Source organism: Maylandia zebra, linkage group LG18 (genome assembly GCF_041146795.1).
Source record: "Maylandia zebra isolate NMK-2024a linkage group LG18, Mzebra_GT3a, whole genome shotgun sequence".
Lineage (NCBI taxonomy): Eukaryota > Metazoa > Chordata > Actinopteri > Cichliformes > Cichlidae > Maylandia > Maylandia zebra.
The window spans coordinates 15,817,325-15,834,782 of NC_135184.1; the positions used below are offsets into that span (position 1 = coordinate 15,817,325).

The 17,458-nt window shown below is 38.9% G+C and overlaps 3 protein-coding genes across 8 annotated transcripts; 2 read left to right on the plus strand and 1 right to left on the minus strand.

Moving 5' to 3' along the window:
* Positions 1 to 207: 207 nt before the first annotated feature.
* arf1 (ADP-ribosylation factor 1) lies at positions 208 to 3,844 on the plus strand. 3 transcript variants are annotated; one of them, XM_004542828.5, is made up of 5 exons: positions 208 to 357; positions 1,752 to 1,945; positions 2,034 to 2,144; positions 2,264 to 2,388; positions 2,484 to 3,844. In XM_004542828.5, exons 2-5 carry the CDS (start codon positions 1,801 to 1,803, stop codon positions 2,640 to 2,642), a joined length of 540 nt encoding a protein of 179 aa, XP_004542885.2. In that variant the 5' UTR covers positions 208 to 357; positions 1,752 to 1,800; the 3' UTR covers positions 2,643 to 3,844. The 3 variants fall into 3 exon arrangements, with proteins under 3 accessions (XP_004542885.2, XP_004542886.1, XP_076733185.1); XM_004542829.4 differs by having other exon boundaries at positions 313 to 420; XM_076877070.1 differs by lacking the exon at positions 208 to 357 and adding an exon at positions 722 to 928.
* A 962-nt stretch (positions 3,845 to 4,806) lies between these two features.
* Positions 4,807 to 9,896, minus strand: lg18h1orf35 (linkage group 18 C1orf35 homolog). Its single transcript, XM_004542825.5, has 8 exons — positions 9,791 to 9,896; positions 8,347 to 8,497; positions 8,215 to 8,260; positions 8,038 to 8,120; positions 7,155 to 7,227; positions 6,970 to 7,049; positions 6,613 to 6,735; positions 4,807 to 5,807 (listed from the first exon to the last, which is right to left on the minus strand). The coding sequence occupies exons 1-8, from the start codon at positions 9,885 to 9,887 to the stop codon at positions 5,552 to 5,554; spliced, it is 909 nt and encodes a 302-aa protein (XP_004542882.1). The 5' UTR covers positions 9,888 to 9,896; the 3' UTR covers positions 4,807 to 5,551.
* Positions 9,477 to 17,448, plus strand: guk1a (guanylate kinase 1a). Of its 4 annotated transcripts, none has more exons than XM_012916747.5 (7): positions 9,477 to 9,665; positions 13,581 to 13,694; positions 13,872 to 13,913; positions 14,054 to 14,289; positions 14,459 to 14,543; positions 14,633 to 14,718; positions 15,566 to 17,448. In XM_012916747.5, exons 1-7 carry the CDS (start codon positions 9,644 to 9,646, stop codon positions 15,596 to 15,598), a joined length of 618 nt encoding a protein of 205 aa, XP_012772201.1. In that variant the 5' UTR covers positions 9,477 to 9,643; the 3' UTR covers positions 15,599 to 17,448. The 4 variants fall into 4 exon arrangements, with proteins under 4 accessions (XP_012772201.1, XP_012772202.1, XP_004542884.2 ...); XM_012916748.5 differs by lacking the exon at positions 9,477 to 9,665 and adding an exon at positions 9,884 to 10,023; XM_004542827.6 differs by lacking the exon at positions 9,477 to 9,665 and adding an exon at positions 10,440 to 10,588.
* The last annotated feature ends 10 nt before the right edge of the window (positions 17,449 to 17,458 follow it).

Genomic DNA, 17,458 nt, shown 5'->3' on the forward strand with positions numbered 1-17,458 from the left:
TCCTATTCCTAGTTTTCAGGGAAATTTAAGATTCAATTTCAGTAGTAAATTAAAGTCAACAGGTCATAGACACAGCATGCTTATCGTGCATTTGTACTTGCCAGTACAAGGTAAAGCTATTTTTACTCTAAATAGTGCCATAACTAAAAAAAAAAAAAAAAAAAAACTAAACTAAAAAAAAAACTAACTAAAAGTGGAGGCTGTCATGTGTGCGTGTGTTTCTCCCCGCAACCACAGGGGGAGACACTTCTCCCGGCACGGTGAACGCAGGAGTTTTGCAGGAACCTCTGACGTGTCAGACTGTCGCCATTTTCCTAAGGAAGGAAACGCCTTGAGGGAACAAAACATTTCAACTGAGTAAGTGCAAGAGAGACTTTTTGTTAAAGAAAAAAGAAAAGGTAGCTTTTACAATATCTGAAGGTAAATGTACAAAACCCCATGTGTTGTCAAGCAAAATCGGCTTTAGTGTGTGCGATTCCGATCACCATAGTCAGAAAAATCTGACTTGCACCTTGTTAGCGGAATTATCTGAATCGACGAGTCTGTCCTTCCTTTCTGTGTGCGTGGGAGGTTTTTTTGTACTCTCTCGCACATGATTTCATATTCAGTGTAACTGGGAAACACATGAATAGAAATGCAATTGTTGTTTTTATTTCTCAAGTTGGTACTCTTAAAATCTGAGCGGGTCGGACGACTATTAGCGTTGCACCGTAACAAGCTAGCATCACCGTTTGTTTACCTGCTCTGAAAGTTTTTGCTCCGAGCTAAATATTGAAAATGCTCCAGTTAGCCGCGTAAAATATTCGGTTCCAAACTGCATAAACTGAAAAGACAAATACTGGTACAGGGTGACAGCTAGCGAGTTTCCTTATAATTTCATTTAGTAGCTTTCAGGAGTCACGGAGCGTTTTAATTCCCTTTTATCGAGGTTGGTGCTACCACGAGTTTCTGCCTTTAAGTAGAATTCAGAAGCTCATATATTGCATATAGTATACATCACACTGATTAATGCGAGTGCGATAACAGAAAACTGCTTACAGATAATTGTGTTTAGCACAACAGTAGCATCATACTGATTTCTGAGGATATTTAAAAATGTCCTAAAAGTGTCTAACAGCCTTTACAGTTGCACTCCCATGCTGCCCACGTGACTCAATAACAGCAAAATTTCAAACATTCACCTTTAATATTTTGACACAAGCAAATGTAGCTGTCTGTAAGATGATTTGATCACGCCGTAAGACCCATCTCACTGATTAGATGAGGCTAACAAAACTTTAGTCATGGACATAGACTTTATTTAATCCCACACAGAGGAAATTCACTTGTTACAATAGTATAAGGGACAGGAAGAAAAAGCAAGTTAGAGATATATATTAGAAAAATAAAAATTGAAAGTAAAATAGTGTACAAAAAATACCAAATTGCCATATGCAGAAAAATGCACCACTGTTTTTTTTTATATGTACATTAAGTGCAGTGGGAGTAATAATAATAGTAATACATATGTATTTTTTAAAACTGTATTTAAGTTGCACACAATATTTTTTGTTTAATGTATGGCGATATTGAAGTTTGTTCTAGCCTGGATGGTGTGATCAACACATACTCAGACCTTCAGTTTACTGTCACAGCAATCAGAGGCAGTGTGTCCGTCATTTGGGAGGTTGGAACACGGTTTGGTGTTTTCTTATGTTTACCAGCAGCACGTCTCTGTATTGGAGCTGAACAACTCCTCTCTTTCTTCACAGGTTTTCTTTTTGTTTTTTTGGCCTTTTTGGGTTCCTGTCACCAGCCGCCATGGGGAATATGTTTGCAGGACTGTTTAAAATGTTCGGGAAGAAGGAGATGAGGATACTCATGGTGGGTCTGGATGCTGCTGGAAAGACAACGATTTTGTACAAGCTTAAACTCGGAGAGATTGTGACTACCATCCCTACAATAGGTAATACAAAAACTGTTTTACATGACACAGGAAGGAAGCCTAAAGACTCGGTTTGTTTTTAATGTGAATATTTGTTTCATATCTACAGGTTTTAATGTGGAAACGGTAGAATACAAGAACATCAGTTTCACTGTATGGGATGTCGGCGGTCAAGACAAAATTCGACCGCTGTGGCGTCATTACTTTCAAAACACTCAGGGTAGGTTTTTTCCTCATCGCCTGATATTTGATGGCTCATGTTAGGACTGCTATTTGAACATGTCTTCTGGTTTGTATTTAGAAGATTTACACCCATTTATTTGATTGCACTTGCTCCAGGTCTTATCTTTGTCGTGGACAGCAATGATAGAGAGCGATGTGGAGAAGCTCGTGAAGAGCTCCTGAGAATGTTGGCAGAGGATGAGCTGCGTGACGCCGTGCTGCTAGTGTTTGCCAACAAACAAGTAAGTCATCAAGTCTTTTATATAAGCAGGTGTACATCATAAACACTTTTCACCTTTCCTTTGTCTAATGATTTCTCACCTTCTTTTTTTTATAGGACCTCCCAAATGCTATGAATGCAGCAGAACTCACAGACAAGCTCAATCTTCATTCCCTGCGCAACCGACAGTGGTACATCCAGGCGACCTGTGCCACCACCGGAGATGGCCTCTATGAAGGGCTGGACTGGTTGTCTAATCAACTCAAGAACCATTAATGATTACGGCATTTTAAAATCCAATCTCCTCCACCCCAATCTCTGACCTTGCTCTTTACTTTTAAGATCTTGCTAAACTGAGTTATGTTGTACTGGAAGCTGTTATTACCACAAACATGCAGGCCAGTGGTGGGGGTGGGCTATTCTTGTAAAGCAGCTTTATTTTTATTTTTTTCACATTTTATGTAAGTGTAAATAAAGTTGGTAATGGGGCAGCTTGTTGCACGCTTTAAAATCCTACTGTGGTGATTTGTCTTTCTGGCTGTTGGGCAGCCATGTGTGCATTGAATAGAAAAACAAAGGCAGGGACTTTACCAGCAGATAAAGGTTACACGTACTGTAAGGACTGATTTTAATTTTTTATTAGAAACAATAAAGAATCATACACTGATTATGCACTACTTGCAACTACTACTGGTAATTTTTATCAGTAACTAGAAGTACCAGCGCCTCAAAATAAGTATAAACACTGGCATTGACTATATGTACTGACATTGCCCCCCCACCTCCGTCACGCACAATCTGTGAACACCTACCAGCCTTTGTTGTTTTAAACTAAGAAATGTTGCATTGACCTCACATCTACCTGCTTTGGGGTAACAGGGAGGAGCCAGCCTCTTGAGCCTGCATTGAATTCTTGTATTTTAGAGTCTCAGGTTGAATATGTGCTGCCTTTGCAATGTACTTGTTAGCAAAACTGCATGATGTAGTCTGTTTGTCTTTAAGGGCATGCATTATTATCTACTGGGTGTTTACATCATACAGCTGCAAAGGAACTCTTAGCCCACTAATTACTATAGCCATACACTGTTAATTTGTTGTAAGGAGTGGCTTAGCATCCTCACTAAGGGCTCTATTAACGTTTGCCTTTTATTGAACTCAAACCTGGGAATTTGCATTGTGCAGCTATGACATTAGTGCCAATGTTTTCCTTTGCAGCACGTTGGGTTTTCTTTCGTAAACTGGCCGTCCATAAATGCCTTTTTTTTTTTTTTTAATATGAGACACATCACTTCCCCCCCTCCCCCCAAAACTTATTTGTAAAGGGTGTGGCTGTTTTAACTGATTGCATCGTTTGATTTTTAGCTGCCTAAAATGTAATGTTATTCTCTTCTGGTTGTCTGTGTTCTTATGTAAAGCTTGATACTGCAATTGATTTTCATTTTGTTTCACACCATGTAATAAAATCTAAGTTTATGCTGCTTTTTGTAGGCTGTCCCTTGACATCAACTATTACAGAATTAAATGAAGTTTTAGACTATTTAGACAAAAGGATTAGGCATCACCTTGGCATTTTTCTGCTCAGCGAATCAATCTAAAACAGAATATGAGAACATGTATGTGCAGCAATTAATTGGCAATTGATTTTAGTTGCAGCATTAATAGAATTACTATTACAAAGGCCCCAAACTTGTGTCTGTGACTTCTTAAGGCTATCACCCCTTGACCTAGGAAGAAATATGTTGCCCCAAGGTGATGAAACCACCCAGTGCTTAGGTTAAAGCAGTTATGTGAAGAGCACACCCTGTTTCACATTGTGTAAGGGTGGCAATCTAGGACCACATTCTTGCAGGTTGATTAGGCTGCTACGGTTAATGCAGCCAAGCCTGTAAAACATGGCAGGAGAGTATGGTAGCGGTGGAAGAGGAGGTAGTTTGAGTCTTGGGTCCCTCATAGGGTGGCTTTGTCTAGCCTTCTCTCCTGCTGCTTCATCAGCTTGGTTTGTGTGTGGCGGTCTAATGGTACTCGGCCATATAAAAAAAAAAAAAAAAGGGCCAGCCTAGTTTTTTGCACTCTTCTTTATGAATGCCTTGCGCTTTTTTTAGTGTACCCCCCCAGGTGCCAGTCCACAGAATACCCTCTTTCAGACCAATTCAAGGCAAATGCAAACACTACTCTATTATGACCAGTAAAGAGCATTCCAATGGTATCGCACCAGTCGGAGCTGAACCTAGAATGACGAGGGATTACTTAGAAAGGAGAATGGCCAGTGTCTGAGTAGTAGGATGAGACGGAGATGTATAGATGGAAAAAAAGGTGTCAAGAAGCATCTTGAAGGAGCAAATGTTTAGGTTTTCCAATATGAAAATGTAATCAATAGAAGTTTGTGTTGAAGGATTTTTGCCGGCAAGTGCTTAGGCAGTCAGGTGAACGGCTCGAATAGAACTTTCACTCAAAAGAATGGGGTTCAAGTCTATGCATTTTATTTGTTTTGATATGGGGTTTTTCTCCCTGTCACTGTGTGGTTAGGCACCAAAACTACATGCTTAGATTCAAGAAAAGAAATACTTATTAACATACACTCTTTTACCAGTTTGATTATAATCGTAGAAGGCTTCTTTGGCAGCAAGCCCTTGAAGCTACATTCCTGTGCAAAAAGTGCCAGTTGCACCATGTCTTTATGGTAACCTTAAAAAAAATAAATAAATCAGACACGTTCATGTAAATAACTGAATGAGTCATGTCATGACAGGGTCATGTAAGAATTTCCATGAGGGATTATTGTGTGTGCTTGCAGTAACAATGATCAGGGTTGAACTAATGTTAAATAAAAGCTTTGAGGACAAGGAAGAAAATCATTCCACTAGCTTTGGAAAAAAAGTTTCTATATTTATCCAAGATAAAACCCCCAAAATACAAAGCTTAAAGCAATGCAGAGTACTTGATATTTGATGATTAAATAACTCGACGTGATCAAAAACTGTCAAACCAAAACACCAGTGTCACATGAGCAACCTTCTGAATGAAGAAGTTAAAACCTGAGGCTAAAGTCTGTTACACTGATTAGAGTCCATCCACAGTCTGTTTGGCTGTTCAAGTAAATAAGGTCTTGAGGGTCTGTCAAACTGCTGTAGAGCACTCTGTCCACATTATGCATGTTTGAATCGGGGGTGGGGGTGGGCACGACATTAGTCGTCCGAGTCTGTGTCATGGCGCCGCCTGTGGCTTTGTGTGGCACCAGCAGGGGCCTTCTTGTGGCTGGCAGGGTTGCGAGGGACAGGAGATCCTCCATCAGAGGAGTCTGTGTCGTGCCGCTGCCTTCGATGATGGGGGTTGGAGCGCTGTCGCTCAGCCTTTGCTCCCCCCCTTGAGTGGCTGTCATGGGGTCTGGCTCCGCTCTGACTAACGTATGATGGATTATGATGATGGTGGTCCTTTCTGTGCCTAAAAAGTACAAGGAAACAAATAGTGTTGGGATTAATGCTGTGAGGGTATGGAAGAATAAACGGCACCTGCAAGTGGAAATAACTGGCTATTTTTTTTGTTTGATAAAATTGTGTTCAAGGTTATTGTTATTCTTTTCCTATCGCACAAGTTACTGAAGCACATAAATAACAATGTTTAATCTGCCTCTTCAAATATTGAAATATAAAGAAAGTCTTGTGACGCATGCACCCCATATATAACACAACAAGTGAAGTTGTTGCATGTAAGACAGTGCCTCACTGCCCTCTAGTGCTGACACAACAATTTGGCTCCCAACAAAAAGACTGCAATGTAATTTAAAAATATAAACAGGGCTGCACATAAGTGGTTTGCTATCAAAATAAAAGATCCGCACCAGATAAGTTGTAACGCACGTTTGCGTACATAAGATGTTCTGGAGGAGGACAGACATTTGTTTAGAACTCTTAAAGATGTCGAAGAAGCAAGCTCCGTAAGCAAATACTTTGGTGTTTCTTAATGTAAACCTCGTTCACCCATTCACACACCTACTTGAGGAAGTGCTTTTTTTTCATGCCTAAGCACTTTTAACCTAATACACACACGCTCACATTCCGATGGACGCATTGAGGGCAGACTGGGGTTCTTTGCCCAAAGATACTTCCAATTAGAAGTGGGAGCAGCCAGGGATTGATCTACCTCCACAGCCCCCGTCTTTAAAAACACGATTCTAAAAACATATTTTGAGTTTGGTCCAGACTCACGCTGAATAGTGTTTGAACGTTAAATGCAGAAATAAACCAACCTCTTCCTGTTGTCCTCAGAATCGGAGGAGGATGAGTCTCTCCTTTTTCGTTTTTTCTTTTTTTCCTTTTTCTTTTTCTCCTTTTTGTTCTTTTTTTCTTTGTTTTTCTTATTACTGTCATGCCTTCAGAGAGGGAAAAGAAAGTAGTGAAGATTACATTTCAACAAATTACATTATTTTTTCATTTCAAATGTATTATTATCAGTATTATTATTATTTACGCATTCTCATTCATTTGTTCACTGGCTATTATTAAAAGAAAACTTAAGAAACTGGATACAGGGTCAGATTTTGTCCAGTAAATCTAAAAGTTTGTGTGTCTGCAACATTTTACAAGTAGTAATTATCCAGTCTCACCTCTGTTCCTCCACCTGTTTTACTGCACTCTCATTTGTTTTTGTTGCTGAAGCTTCTGTATGACCTTCAGTCCTGACGTGCTGGACAAAAAGCATTTCTTAATTTTTGCACAGAGTGTAAAATGCCTCAAAGCAGAGTAATGTCTAAGCACCACTACCCCAAAAAAGGTAATAACACAATCTTACTGTAAAAACCGGCAAGCCCATTTTAGCAACTTCCTTTTCTTTCTGGGACAGGACCATTCTCCGAGACCCTGCACTGCAGAAGGAAACATTGAAAACACAATAAGACACTTTAGAATCAAAACATTGAGAAAAGAAGCTCTTTTGACACCACTTTTTCCCATGATGACAGTTTACATTTTTGCTGACTTATCAAATACACTAACTGGCCACTTTGCTAGGTACGCCCGTTCAACAAATATCTAATCAACCTGTCACAAGGCAGCAACTCAGTGCATTTAGATGTGTAGACATGTTTAAGAAAATGTGCTGAAATTTAAACTGAGCATCAGATTGGTGAAGAAAAGTGACACTGAGCAAGGCATTGGTGTTGGTCCCAGATGGGCTGGTCTGAGTTTTTCAGAAACTCCTGATATACTGGGTTTTTCCAACACAACAATCTCTAGCGTTTACAGAGAATAGTTTGTTTTGGGGGTTTTTAACTTAAAACATAAGATATCCAGTGAGGTACTATCATGCCAATATAGACCAAGATCTCTGAGGAATGTTTCCAGCATCTTGTTGAATCTATAACACGAAGAATTAAAGTATTTCTGAAGGCAAAATGGCGTTGAACCCTAATAACCCCCAACGAACTAGCAAGGGGGTACCTAATAAAGTGACCAGTGAGTGTATGATTAATTTAAAACAAGAGTCCCTGATAAAGATTAAACTACCTTCACCTTCAGGTTCTACCTTCACCTTAGTGATGCATACTGTCCTTTTAACAAATATTCATTTATTTTTATGTTGTTGCTTTTCTAGATTTATTTATTTTACTCCAAAAATAAAGCACCTTTAAACATCACTGTTTCATGTGGAAAAAGCAAACATAAAAAGAAGTCACCTGGAGCTTCCTAAACCAGAAACACGGTCAACATTTCTCTCGTCGCCATCAGCCTCGTCCCTCCTGCAAACCTCTACAAGGTCCTGCCATAGAAAGTCAAATAAAAATTCACATCACTAAGCTTTTGAACAATAGCAGATTTTTTTTTTTAAATCATTCATAATTTAAGTCACACACCTCTTTGGTTAGACCAGTCGGTTGTCTCTTTATATTCTTGTGCCCTCTAAATTGATAATGGAAAATGAGAAATTACTAAACTGGTCAGTTTAAACTTCCTGTTTTATCTCTTTTATGGGAAGTTGTACATACAGTGCAGCCATCAACGCTTCTTCCTCTGCTGCCTTGACAGCAGCAAGTTCCTCCTCTCTGGACAAAGGTGCACCACCCTTTTTGTCCTTTGCATACCATGTCAGATCTTTGCCTTTTTGCCAACGCCCCACTGGTGCCATCAAGGAGTTACCTGGAAACAGAGGAAGTGATGACACGTGATAAAGATTACGGATTCCAGAACATGATGTATGATAATTTCCTTTTCATCCTTAAGTAGGGCTGTGCGATATGACCATATCCAGATAAAAAACATATATCGTCCGATAATGATATAAATAACAAAAATTTATCATTTTCTGTAAATTCTGTGAATCTCGGGTAGCTGAAGTGTTTCCAGCTGGGCGTCGTGTATCTGGAGTCGAGTGTTTTACCGATGCATGAAACTACACATTTTTAGACATAGGTTGTAACGACCGCCGTTTTCTTTGCGAGTATTTATTACAGGGCTGCTGCAGGGAAAAGCCTGTTCTAACGTTTAAGTCTGAGGTTTATTCAGTTTATTTTGAAAACTCTCAACAGGATCTTGAGCTTTATTGTGAAAGGTTTATGTTTTGGGCCATAGCATAACACTGAATGAAGCCAGTGTTACAGAAATCCAGATGGTGTCAACATTGTTTTTTCCCCAAATAGTCAAGAATTGTGCATGTTTGTTTTGAAATTATTTACAGTACGTATAGGAGGGTAAAGTCAATTAAAACAATGTCTTGTGTACACACGATAATTGTGTGTGTACAAAAATGTGCACAAACACAAACTTTAATGGATTTTAGGGGCCCCTCACTAAAACGACTTATTCATTAGTCATGGCAAAGATGATGTTGGTATTGTTAGTATTGTCCCTTTTTTAAGTTTCCTTATTATGTACAACTTAAAAGAAAAAATACTTTTTTAAAATCTTTCTATTAGCATCCTCCCCTCCACAGCCACGTGTTTAAACAATATATTTTAACATATGCTGATAACATCATCTATAATGAGGACCTTACTGTACAATAATATTAATATGATGCTTTTCCATGAGTGCTTTTTAAAATGCACGTTCCTGAACAATTTAAGTAGGGTTACTTTTGGGAGTCCTATTTTTCATCGGTGGTGGCCGCTATGTAGGCTAGCTGCTGTTGGTTTGCTGGGCATGCTGGCAACTGTGTAGACTCACATAACGGAGAGACTACGTGTCTGTGCTCAGGGGTGGGAGCAATGAAAGCTAGGACTTGCTTTGTGTAGACTGAAAGACAAGGCGAAAACCCAGCCATTAGACCCATCCAGACTTCGTGTAATGAGGGAAACGACAACAAAAGGTATGGGAGAGTTGCATGTGAGGCCGTGGTGTGCGTAGTTTAAGAGCTCAGTTAGAGCGATATGAGCAGCACCGCATCTGGTTGCTGCTGATAGCAGACAGATGGCTACTATCTCCTGTACTTACCGAGATAGTTTTCTCTGTGTTTGTCGACTTTCACTTCATTCCAGTTGAACTGGTCCTGACCTCCCCGTACACCTCCAGATCTCGAGGAACCGAACATTTTAATCGGGTATCTCTAAAAGTTAAGGCAAAAACAACGTCCTGTTAACGCGAAGAGCTAACTTTTAGCCACGTTAGCACATGACCCGCGCGACCGGCTAGGCCTTCAGCTAACACTCATCCGGGGAGTTTTTGTGGTAAGTTTAAATTCCCTATGGTTACTAGGACCTGTTGGTGAGAGGCTTGCTTCTTAGTGGTAATGCTTCCTTTGCCTAGAGGCAAACTGCTTCCAGTTTCCCCAAGTCTCCGCAGAGCGCAGGGGAAATAGTTTGTTTAAACGCTAGTTAGCTTAAAATCGTTAATATGCGTCTTTAGGTTATAGTAATTACTGCCAGCCCGCGCACATGTCGGTACTGCCGCTTTTGAAGAGGCTGCCTGATTCCAGTTGAAAGCATACATGCATTCACAATAATAATAGCTTTAAAATATCAGCGTCTTCGTCATTATTTGTTTGGCTAATGTTGCTAAAAGCCCTGCTTTTTCAGCATTCTCTCGCGCGCATTCTTGACGCTCGTGAACGTCACTTGTTGGTGTTTTGGCCTGTGGTGATGACGTAGGCAGCACGGGTATCTTTAATGGCTCTCGCGGTGAAGACTCGGAGCACAGCAAGGGAGGGAGAAGACACGCAGGAGACGGTGCTTTAAGTTGTGGATTAACGCTATTCCTGTCCCATAATGAGACATTTTTCCAGGCTATTTTCAGGTAGGAATGAGGACGTTTGGTGGGGTTTTCTGCTCTCTCCAAATTGCGTGTTGTGTCACGATATCTGAGCGTGCCATTCATTCCTGGAGTCCCATAAGAGAAGAAGATGGTTCATGTGTTTACCAGAGTGTTTTAAATTAACATGGCTGACACAATGTTACCTGTGGTTTAATTGTTAGTAAGTCTGGTTTGGGATGTGTGATTCAGGCATGGAATAATGGTAGAAGTGCATTTAAGCCTATTTTAAATCCCCATTTCACTTCCAACAACTTTAACTTCTTATTACAATAATGTCAGTTTTTATATGATTATAACATACAGACTTTGCAGTTCCTGTGTGCTATATATTAACATCAAATGCATATGAGAAACAGATGACGAGGCCTCACTATGTGAAAAAGATACGAACTGTTTGTCCTCCTGATTAGAACAAAGCCACTGTTATCTTGATGTTACATAGTGTTAGGGCGACCAGATGTCCCCTCTTTTGTTCTCCTGCCTTTCACACATCTTGAGACAGCGTCCCACATTTTGGCTGGGTCTGCAGGACACACACTTTTCTAAACTCTGGGCCTTACCCAGTAAATATGAAGGGCAGGCTTCTTATTACAGTCAAATTAAGTAAACCATCTAATGTTGGGCCCATCAGCGAAAATTACAAATTACCCCCCCCCCCCCTCCCCCCCCAAAAAAAAGCTATAATGGAAAATACTATAGAGAAAACGAAGCAGCAGCTAAATTGTGTGTGTCATAATCGCCTAAAGACTGCTGAGAAAAATGTATACCAATTTGTGGATCCCTACAGAAACTGACAGACTGTTACCAGACAGAATAGAAGCTGAACTAAGAGAAGATACAGAAGTGTATATAAAGCTTTCACGTGGTGCAAAAGCTAACTTTAGCTGCCTTTTATCCTTATTGTGTTTACTTAGTAAGAGATTTGGAAAAGCTGCACTAATCTATTTGACTACCTCCCGTCATTGTTTTTCCCCACGTTTAGTTTGTTGTATCTGTTCACCCAACATCCTGTGTGTGGTATTACAGGATTGTTACAAGATGGACCAAAGCTTTGTAACTTATTTTTTCCAGCTACATTTTCCCAGTTCAATTAGACATCAATTAGATTTTTTTTCAATTCAGTTTTAATTTTATAGCACCAAATAACAACAGCAGTTACCTCAAGGTGGTTTGTATTGACATACTCATTTTTGTTTTGTTTTGGGGCTTTTTAGAAAAATTCCAGAGACCAGGGATATTATTATAATGTCTTTTTAAGCCCATATAAGAACCAAATATGCAAAATATCAAGAAATATTTGCTTAAAAGGAGGCTGCATAAACTTTCTTTAAAGAAAAATATCCAGATTTTTATTTCTTGTAACGTTCACACTGAACATGAAGCGGATTGTCTCTGACTTTAAAAATGCAACATTGCATGTGATTTTCAAATCGCGCTTCAGGAAATGATTGCATTACATGCAATTTAGTGCACGTGGTTAAAGTCAGGCGCCATGCAGCTTCCAATAAATGCTGTGTGTTGATTATAAACTCACATGGCTCTCATTTCCTCTCATGCTGCTCAGTTTATGTAGGAAAGGTGTTCTGTGTTAATTATTTTAGTGTCTTGTGTTCTTACTTAAAGGGTGCACGCTATGCTCTTTACAGCTTGATAATTTCATACTTGGACTCCGCTAGAGTGGCTTTGCATGATTTACAGTCTCAGTCCAGCCCTGCTGGATTAAATAATCAAATATTAAACATAAAATCCTATAAATTATTTAAAGAATCCAGTTTTTATAAAAGGAACTCCTACATCCTTTTATTAGCCATGATTCTGTTTATGGGAAGCATTTGAAAGATGATGGAGGAAAACTGCTTGGAAATCAGAAACCTCATAATAATGTGAATTTTATTCTCTGCTCTTAAAAGATCACACGAGCATCCAAACATGCAGATTAGTTTACTTTTGCTTTCATTTTAAAAGATTGCTTAGACTTTATTGGGATTCAGACACCTCACCTTGACGTAGTAGTGTAGTTAAAACTAGTGTTTTAATGCCTTTTATTATGCTGTGTTATCTTCTTTACTAGGTTCAGTGTTTTTTCGAGACACTTTGAGTGTCTTGTAATGAGAGGTTGTTTGAGCATTAGGGCTGAAACCAAAATGCATACATGGCTGCATTATAGCAAGTCACTACCAAGTCATAAGATATTTAAACTGAATCATAAGATGGAACTTTAAAAAAAAACTAGTGCAGTAAAATTGGCCCTGCCCACTCCCCGTCTCTCCACCCATCTGCTTTTAAACACAATCTGCAGACACACAATCGTTCCCTTCCTGTTGACTTGATTTTCCTGTCTGCGTCAGCTCTGTGTGTTTTGAGGTAAGGGGGTTAGGAGGAACGTGAGACTCATTGCTTAATTCTTTACTTTTGGTTGATAGTCAAGCAATTTGTAATAAAAGAAATGTGATGTAACAGGGAAGAAAAAGAGAGATGTAGAGAAACAAAGAACTCTGACTGCCTGCTCACAAGATGTTTGCACATTTTAGTTTGAAGGCTGATGAAGGTGTAGTTTGAGTAAATAAAAATATCTGTTAATTAAATTTAAGATAATTTCCTTTTCTTTCTGACACTCACAACCAGAGTTGGGTGCTTCAATTAGTAGTTGTTCCTCGACAGCACTATGGTAACTTCACAGCTTGCTTACCAGTTGATTGCTTTAGCTCTCCTGAGGGCTGTTTTGCTCTCATCATGGTTTTTTTTTGTTTTTTTTTAAACATTGCTGGCTTAGCATTTTATGGCATGTCCCTCACCTCGCCGAGGCTTCTCTTTACCTGCCTTTTACTAACAAAAGAAGCAAAAACCCTTGTGACTGCACAGAGTAAAGTTGGTCCAGTGATGACTCATATTGTGTGGTTACAGATTTGCTCTGCAGCCTCGCCCATTTGTTTCCTATAACAAACCACACTCTTCTTTTCCGCTGTTATTTCAGTTATGGCTGGACCCAGGCCCGTGGTGTGTAGTGGCCCATCAGGGGTGGGAAAGAGCACTCTGCTGAAGAAGCTCATGAAGGAATATGAAGGTGTCTTTGGCTTCAGCATCTCACGTAAGTGTGTCTATGTCCCTGTAAAGAATTTCACATTACTTTTAATATTTATTATTTTGCTGTTGAGGTTTGTTAGTCATGAGTAAAGCTTTTATTTTCTCCCTAAGCGAGTAACAAATTGTTGCAGCGCCAGATTTTTAAACTCTAGTGTGACAGAAGTGTCTTTTCCGTTCTCAGATACGACAAGAAAACCCCGACCTGGAGAGCAGAACGGCATAGGTACGGCATGTCACTGCTCTTTCACAACCAATGAACCTGAAAGCAGGCTGATTAAACAGTTGGATTTTTTTCTCAATTGTCCTTTTTTTGTGTACTTTCTTTCTTCTTCTTCTTTTTTCTTTTTTCCTCCCGGGTTTCAGATTACCATTATGTTACGCGGGATGTGATGCAGGCAGGCATCGACAATGGCGATTTTATTGAGAGTGCAGAGTTTTCCGGGAACCTGTATGGGACGAGTAAAGCAGCTGTCCAAGAGGTCCAATCCAAGAACCTCATCTGTTTATTAGACATTGATATGCAGGGTGTGAAGAACATCAAAAAGACAGACCTCAATCCAATGTTCATTTCCATCCAGCCACCATCCATGGAAATCCTGGTAAGCACATAAGATTTGAAGTGTACACAGCACGTGTCTGTAGTTTCCCATTTTTGCCACCAAACAAGTGGGTGTTGTCACCAGTTAAATTTTGCATCACAGGGATCAGGTAAAACGGGTTTTGGCTTCTGAATTGCTTCTGTAGGTTGAACCTGTTCTCTTGTTTCAGGAAAAGCGTCTAAGAGGCAGAAAAACAGAGTCGGAGGAGAGCCTCCAAAAGCGTTTACAGACAGCCAAAATCGAGATGGAGTTTAGTAAGTAGCTGTGATTTGCTCTCAACAGATCAAAGTTACAAACTATAAATCTGCACGTCATAACCGACCATGAATGGATCTCTTTCTAGGCAAAGAACCTGGTGCGTTTGATGTTATAATCATCAATGATAATTTGGACGATGCTTATGCGAAGTTGAAAGACGCTCTTAAGGAGGTGAGTTACGATTTCACAACACACACTTTCTATTTATTTTTTTGTTTTTTGCAATCTGTCAGTTTAAAGTTTGGCAATTAAAGTTTTAACATTAACTTTAAATGTTATGCCAGGAACACTTTTAATTATTCAATGTATTTTATTCTAAACTAAACATCCGAATAGGGATATTTACTCTGTCTTCAAAATGACAAAACTGTGATTTATAAACAGCAATAAGACGGAGATGTTCTGCAGTTGAATAGGAGCATGTCAGCAAGTGCATGCAATTTTTGTAACAAACAGGTGGAAAGTGCAAATCTGTTGCCATCTGCATACAAAGAAATTCACATTAAACAGAAATTTGATGTTAACTGTTCACATTCAGTCCACCAGGACCTCATGGAACCTCTGAAACAAAAAATCTATCTAAACTTTATGAATCTGATGGCAATCTAATCAAACTGTCACCAAATTGAGAATGACTGCAGTCATTACAGGTTTCAATCATTTCAGAGAGGTTTTAAATTTATAGTAAGCCCTCTGTACTAGTTGGACTTGTGTAAAATGCATTTAACCTTAGATGTTTGTCAGAAAGATGTTACTAAAAGTTGATGAAGAATAAACCTTTATTGAATCCCGTTAGCTCAAAGGATTTTCGTCCGGTATGACTGGTAGGTTATGGATAAGAAAAATATTGGAACCACATCCTATAAAAAAACTACTTGCAGCCAGAGTGATTACTGTTCAGCAAACGTTGCATAGGCTTGCTTTCATGTTCTTAGTCTGTTCTTAGTTTCTTGCCACAGATCGATGTGTTCCCTGACTAATTATAAAACCTTTTTTTTTTTTTTTTTTTTTCCTGCAGGAAATTCATAAGGTCAAGAAAGTGTCCTCATAGGAGAAAGCAGCATCATGGTCGTCGCTCAGCCACTCCACCGACACACAATTCCACTCTTGTACATTCCCTCAGATGGTGGTCTTTGAAACTAGGACAATTTCCTTCAGCAGATATACAAAAAGTTTTTTTTTTTAGAAGTAGTTACTAATAAATAACTTGGTGTAAAGTGGGACATTTTTATTTAATTTTTTTTACAAACAAAGTGCTTTTCACATTTTATTTTTACACTGAAGAGGAGACACCCTGAGAACTCTTACTTGAAGTACAACTGGCATGATGAGCGGGAACAATTTGATGCAGACAGAAAATACTGTGTGCAACCGTATTCTTTTGCAGAAGTACAATTCATTGCATCATCTGGACAGACTGGTTTTTCAAGGATTAGGGTTTTTTTGTTTGTTTGTTTTTGAGGGGGGTGGGGTTTCTTTCAGTCTTTTGCAACCAGCTACACTGTGTTGATGTTTAATGTCTTAGATGCAGTGAAATACACAAGTGATGGTCAGAGTTAGAGATTAAAACCAGCACTCGGGCCCCCTTTAAAATTTGGTAAGTAGGTTTGGGCAGTATCTTAGTATCGTGTGGTACCAGGCTTTTTTTTTCTTTTTCTTTTTTTAGACAGAGTACTTTCTGTACTGTTAAAAATACAGACACTCCTTTGTGTTATGCTTATGTGATGTATTTAGGTCATATTGTAGTGCACAGCACTCGTCAGAGGGCAATTACTTCTGATTAACAGCTGAGCTGAGTGAGCTGTGAAACATGGCAGTTGCAAATGTTGGGGTGGATTTCGAGTTTAGTCTCATCTCCCTAAAGATAAACAGTTTGTCATAGTTCAAAGTGAGCACCACCTGCCTGTACTGAGTAGTGTTGCTACGCTCTGGCTGTGTAGTTAAGCCATTTATTCTGACACAACTGTGCATTGTTAAGATCAAAATAATCAGGAAAGCTGATTTTATTTTATTTTTAATTTGGCAGATAGCCGCTTAACCTAATCGTGAATCAGTGTTGTGTTCTGATAATGTTCATGAGTTTCATAAACTAATATTTTTGGTGCCAGCTAGCGAGGGTGAGAGAGATTAAGCATTCAGCCAGCTAATCTCTCACCCTCCTACCTGAAGTGTCATCTGTCATCATCAGCTTTTAGTTTATTTACACAAATGTAATCGTAGACTTGGTGAAATGTGAGGAAGGTAAGAAAGACTATTTTGGCCAAGCCTATCAGGAACATGTGGTGACTCTTTACTTTTAGGGGATATACCTTTGAAACAGTAACATTATTCCAGAGTTAGTAAACGCTTTATTTTTTTATTATGTTATATAACTTGCCAGGTAATGTCCTGGTTCCTTACACTTTGTTTGCTGGAAAACTAAATACTGCTGTGCTCATGTAGAATTGAATCCCATCACAGAGTTAGAAACAGTACAACTACATTGTATTCTTTTATAACACATGTTTATTTAATGTTGTACATTTGTGAAAACTTTATATTGTGTAAGTTTCAGCTTTAGCTGTACATTAAAATGACAGCAAATTTGTTGCTTTTTTTTTATTGCTTAGAATTGAGAAAACAGTAAATATTTTAAAAATGTCCATTTTAGATTGGATAGCCAATTATGCCTAAATCATTATATTCCTGTATCTTGTAACATTCATTCCTTTGCTCAGAGTACTTTATGTTCCTGATGCTACTATTTAAATTCAAGTCTCACAAATGTTACATCATGCTGAACAAATACACGAAGGCCTCTTTAAAACCAAACTAGCTGTTATAGGAATGTGCTTGTTGTAAACATGTACTCAGCACTATGACTTTTATGTTGAAACATCAGTAAATGTTACCATACAACAATGCAGAGTTT

Excerpts from the sequence above, each read along its gene's own strand:
- lg18h1orf35 (XM_004542825.5), bottom strand. The coding sequence starts at position 9,887 with ATGTTCGGTTCCTCGAGATCTGGAGGTGTACGGGGAGGTCAGGACCAG. Across the intron at positions 8,498-9,790 it reads ACACAGAGAAAACTATCTCG|GTAACTCCTTGATGGCACCA; the intron begins GTAAGTACAGGA and ends CTCTGTTTCCAG. Across the intron at positions 7,050-7,154 it reads TGGGCTTGCCGGTTTTTACA|CACGTCAGGACTGAAGGTCA; the intron begins GTAAGATTGTGT and ends CTTTTTGTCCAG.
- guk1a (XM_004542827.6), top strand. The coding sequence starts at position 10,561 with ATGAGACATTTTTCCAGGCTATTTTCAG. Across the intron at positions 14,290-14,458 it reads CACCATCCATGGAAATCCTG|GAAAAGCGTCTAAGAGGCAG; the intron begins GTAAGCACATAA and ends CTCTTGTTTCAG. Across the intron at positions 14,544-14,632 it reads CAAAATCGAGATGGAGTTTA|GCAAAGAACCTGGTGCGTTT; the intron begins GTAAGTAGCTGT and ends ATCTCTTTCTAG.
- arf1 (XM_004542828.5), top strand. The coding sequence starts at position 1,801 with ATGGGGAATATGTTTGCAGGACTGTTTAAAATGTTCGGGAAGAAGGAG. Across the intron at positions 1,946-2,033 it reads GACTACCATCCCTACAATAG|GTTTTAATGTGGAAACGGTA; the intron begins GTAATACAAAAA and ends TCATATCTACAG. Across the intron at positions 2,389-2,483 it reads TAGTGTTTGCCAACAAACAA|GACCTCCCAAATGCTATGAA; the intron begins GTAAGTCATCAA and ends TTTTTTTTATAG.